General features: G+C 44.4%; 1 protein-coding gene across 1 annotated transcript in view; it reads right to left on the bottom strand.

The window, feature by feature from the left end:
- Nucleotides 1–755: 755 nt before the first annotated feature.
- LOC103581453 (procollagen galactosyltransferase 2-like) overlaps nt 756–5,084 on the bottom strand; it is a gene marked incomplete at its 5' end in the record, with an annotated part of 29,760 nt that continues 25,431 nt past the window's right edge. Inside the window, 2 exons of the mRNA XM_008563283.1 lie at nt 756–1,206; nt 2,674–2,880. Of these exons, the coding sequence (XP_008561505.1) occupies nt 930–1,206; nt 2,674–2,880 (484 nt within the window). The remainder of the gene's footprint in view (nt 1,207–2,673; nt 2,881–5,084) is intronic.

The following is a 5,084-nucleotide window of genomic DNA, read 5'->3' as shown; positions in this document are numbered from 1 at the left end:
TGTTCTTGGCATTGCTGTGAATGTGACCTTGCTTCCGGGACTTCCAGGAATGTGTCCTGTCCCAGTCGGTGGCCATGGTCTCATTGTCCCAGATGGTCAAGGTCTCCGTGTCACTCAGATACCCCAGCTGGCCTGTGTAGTGTGTCGGGTAGATGAGCAAAGGTTCTGCAGAGAAGGCCTTCAAGTCCCTGGATCCACAATGCTCCTTGTACTATTCCCAGGCTAAGGGGCGCAGCAGAGAGTGTGGAATGCTGAAGCAGCAACCCGGGCAGAGACACGCCCGCACCCACCCCTGATATATTACGTTTGTCTTTATAAACAGAGCAGCCTGATTCCAGTGGCCACCATAAGAAAAGGCCAACGGTTGAGTTCTCTTTTCCTCAAATATCTACACAAATCCTCAAAAATCTGCCAAATTATATCCACTGGCAAACCAGACACTTCTTTATGAGCTCTCCAATTGCCATGATGGCCAATGGCCAAGTCTCAGCCAGACCCAAATACCCACCCCTATTAAATAATCCACTTTGCATTAAGGCTTATGACAGAATTCCTTTAAATAAAAAGCCCAATTAATATGATATTTCGAGGTCATGTGTGTCACATAAAATGGACCAACTAAGACCAATAAATGTGGGCCGGTTGGCGTNAGCCACGTATGTGGCTTAATGTGGGAGGCAGTATCACATGAACTGAAGAACTGGGTGTCCCACAAAGCTTATCTTTTAGCCATCTTAGGAAATTTGGGTTTAAATTCCCTATTCCCCTCCACTGTCAAAAATATATTAATTTTGATCAATCACATCAGACCACTCGGGTTAGATGACTGTGACCACTGGGGGAGAAAAGAACTGGAGCAAACAGATGAGTAGCCCTTTAGAAAAACCAAAGGATGATGAACCGGCGTGGGTCACGCTTCCAGGAAGCCTTTACAGCTCATCCCTCGAAGGCACAGTGTCCAGGGAGGTTGGCGGCGGCAGTGCCTCTGTGTTCTTGGCATTGCTGTGGATGTGACCTTGCTTCCGGGACTTCCAGGAGTGTGTCCTGTCCCAGTCGGTGGCCACTGTCTCATTGTCCCAGATGGTCGAGGTCTCCGTGTCACTCAGGTACCCCGGCTGGCCTGTGTAGTGTGTGGGGTAGATGAGCAAGGGCTCTGCGGAGAAGGCCTTCAAGTCCCTGGATCCATAATGCTCCTTGTACTCGGCTCTAAACACGAGAGACGCGTGGGCATGTGGGAGGGCAGAAGCTCACAGGATGGGAACAAAGCGTGGGGGAGAGCAGCCTGTTCTCTCTCAAAAAGTGTTCTTTGTGCAAAACGTTAGTCTACAAACACAGTAAAGCTTCTTTAAAAGCTTTCAGAAGACTTACGCAAATAAGCCAAAAGGTCATAAGAGTTTCGTTGCACTTGGATAGACTAGTTAAAGGATGAATTTCAGGTCTTACTCTACAAGTTAAAGATTAAGCTCTGTTGGACCATAATGATAACTAAGCGTGATCCTTTTTCCAAAAAATGCCCTGTTCCTGGATTGCTAGATTAGACACCTGAGACCTGGACAGCAGTGATGGGAAGTGAGGCTTGGAGGGATTCCACCTTTGCTTTGCATTCTGGCTCCAGCAGATGTAAAGTAGGGGGATAACTGGCCTCCCTCCCACGGTTCCTGTGCAGATTATATGAGGTGACATTGTGTGGCTCCTAGGTCCATGAACACATCGTCAGTATTAATTTCCCTTCTGTTTAGGGGATAATGGTTTGACCTTCATGTCTCTGCAGGGACACAGAGATAAAGTCAGTCTCTCGTATGTTGTATAAAAGAGGGTGAGAAGCTCCTTGTTAACTAAGGCCAGGAAAAAGGAAATGTACAGGATACAGCATGCGAAATGTCATCACCTAAAATGAAGATCATCTAGTGAGGAGATCACCCAGCAACGGAGAGGAGGAGCTGAGGTTAGAACCCGGCCTCCTACTCCATTCATGAGCTTAGAAGTCATTGACTGAGTCGCTATGATGTGTAGCATTTGGACTAGGCTCTAAGGACACAGAGACGTTAAGATTATTCCTGACTTAAAGGGTTCATAGTGTATTTGGGAGACCGATGGACAAACCATCAATGACGACACCTGAGCATCACACTGCCTTCTTCTATGGATGCCCTGCTCAGGTGCCACCTCCACGTCCCCTGGACCACTCACACATCTCTGTGATCACCGGAATCACAATATGTCACAGTGATTTGTACATGAGTCTGGGTTTTCAACCAAGTTGCGAACTCTGCAAGGATGGGTCCCACTGCCTAGCCAACAGTACACACTAGGAACTGAGTCAAGGGAATGGAAAATTTGGGGTGTTTAGGAAGATAACCTTCACCTTGAGGCGTATGAGGTTATAGAAGCAAGAAGAGCAAGGACAGGGGAAGGCCACACAGACTACACTCAGTTAAACCATACGCTGGGTGTTATAAGGATGCCCTGGGAAAGGCACTCACCACCTCTGCCTCGTCTTCCCCGTCTGTAAAAGGGGATAACCACTTGAGTTAGCCTCTCTCAGTCAGGATTTCAGAAAGATCATTTAGGAAAGCAGTACCACTTTAGAAAATGTTAGGTCCTACCCAGAAACTGAGCAGTGTAATTCATGAACAGGCTGTGTGCAATGGGCAGACGCTCGGGGAGACTCACACAGGATGCTTGTTGTACATGATGGGCAGAAACTCGTCCACTGGCAGCATCTTCCCAAAAGGATTGGCTCCAACCAGCTTCTGTGCTCCTTCCAGAGAGATGACGTAGCCTAGGGTCCAGTAGGAATAGTCAGCTTCGACCAGATTTAGCACATTGGGCACTGCCTTCTCTGGCTCTTTTACTTGCATCCTCTTCCTACCAATATAACTACAAGGAAACAGGCAAAGGACAGAGATTCCAACTTGAGTATTAGGCATAGATAAGGACGCAGTGCAGCTTAGGTTTATGCAGACACCTTTGAAAGCTTGCGTCTTATGTTTGATGCATCACACCACAAAATGCATCTCATCGACAACCAAGACTGCCATCTGCCATCAATGGTGCCATTTCCTTGGCTGCATGTATCAGGACCCCAACTATTCCTGCCTAGTGGACTGTGTTCAAGCCAGAAAGTTAAAACGAATAGAGAGATGAAAAGATCTTTCAGATCATTTCCCAAAGATGGGTTGGGATCTCTAGCTGTGTACACAGAGGTTAGAAAGGGTCCCAAAAGGCCGGATGTGAGAATTTGGAGGTGGTTGTCTTCAACTCCCCAGAGTTCCAGCCTCAGATGCTTTTTGGCATAGCTCTCCAAATGCTGGTGGTAAACACGGGACAGAAAACTGTAGGAAAGAAACAGTCTGCAGTAAAGGACCTACGAATTCAAGAGCAGCCCCTAGGGTTTCATTCTGGGGAGTGTGAATGACACGCCCAAAAGTCTTCCCCCCCTCACACCCATCCAGCTGCCCCTGCTTCCTCCTGGGCACCCTGCTCTCAGTGCCCTCCTGCAGCACAGGTGCCCCTTCTGCCCTGCCCGCCTTCCTACTCCACGCACGGATCTGTGATCTGTTCCTGTTGTCTGGTACCTGTTTGATTTTGCTTGACGAGAGCAAGTTGAGGAGCTGCTGATCCTGCCTGCCAGGTAAAGCAGTACTGGTCTATTTTGCCCTGAAACTGTCTTTTTCAACATTCAAGGGATTCTCCTCTGTCAAAGCATCCCAGCATCTGTGGAACAAGTTGATATTCAACCTGCAGTTCTTCTGAGGATGTCAAACATATGTCCTCTCCGTCACCTCTTTTCAGACTAACGAGTCTAAATTTCTCTAATATGAAATGTGGCTCAAGTGATTGAGCAACTGAGTTTGAACTCACATTTACTTTAATTAACTTAAATTTAAATGTAAAAGTTGAAGCTGTGTGAAATATGGTTTTCCATGAAACCAGTTTATTGTTTTGGTAGGGCTACAGTTTAACAGTGGAAAAATTAGCTTCTTGATTGAGATGTGTTCTTTTTCTTATTTTATTTTACTTCTCAAAATACATTGTACTTGATTTTCAGGCCCCTTTACCCGTTCTTCTCCCCCCCTCCCCGAGATGTGTTTTAAATGTAAAATACACACAGGATTTTGAAGACTTAGTACAAAAAAAATGTAAATAATCTCATTAATGGTTTTTAAATATTAATTACATGCTAAAATAATAATATTTGGATATGTTGGATTCAATAAAATATATTATTAAAACTAATTTCATCTAATTTATTTTTACCCTTTTAATGTGATTACTAGAAAATTTAATATGACATATGGGGTTTGAATTATATTTCTGTTGAACAGCACTCCATAGATGATTCCAGTGACTTGTTCTATTCTTCCCATTTACTATTTCCTTTTTATGGAAAAATTTAATGTAGCAATGATGGACAATTAATTAGTTTTCATGTTTTGGGCTTAAGTAGCATTTGTTTTTTCTTCGTTTTAGAAAATGAGAGGTAAAATTTGAAACTGCTATAGTTCTTTAAGATTATATAATATTTTAAAATGGAATATTTTTACTATACCAATCTGTGAAATTTAAAAAACATTATTTTCCTATATCCGTATCAGGACAACTGTCCTTGGATCTATCGGTACTTTGTCCTGAGAAATGCACCAACCAGGCCACATGGGGACAGGGATGTATCCTGATTCTAAGCCTTAGGCTCCCTGAGTTGCATCTTCTGTGATTATGAGGCTTAAGTGAAAGTTGTCTTTACACATGTCACATGGGCATAAAGTAACTGCCATGCTCCATGCCCAGGAGAACTTAACCACAGGCTACAGAGCCATAGGTTTAGAAAGGCTGAAGTGCAGAGACTTCTGGAGGATATATGAAAAAACTGTGATCTCAAGGGACGGTGCAGAAGACCAGATCTAATCACATGACTAACATCTGACAGGGAGCAGGTCTCTTTTTACTGTATGGTAATGATTTCTGGGTCTATTTTCCATTAGTTAGTTGAGCCATTACAGGTTTCTTCTGAGCTAAGAATGGTCCATTTTCTGAGAGATCAAGTATTCCGCCTGGACCCATGGTGAAGTTTCCCTCGAGGA

The sequence above is a fragment of the Galeopterus variegatus genome, unplaced genomic scaffold (genome assembly GCF_000696425.1).
Source record: "Galeopterus variegatus unplaced genomic scaffold, G_variegatus-3.0.2 Scaffold13086, whole genome shotgun sequence".
Lineage (NCBI taxonomy): Eukaryota > Metazoa > Chordata > Mammalia > Dermoptera > Cynocephalidae > Galeopterus > Galeopterus variegatus.
This window is presented reverse-complemented; position numbering and strand designations above follow the sequence as displayed.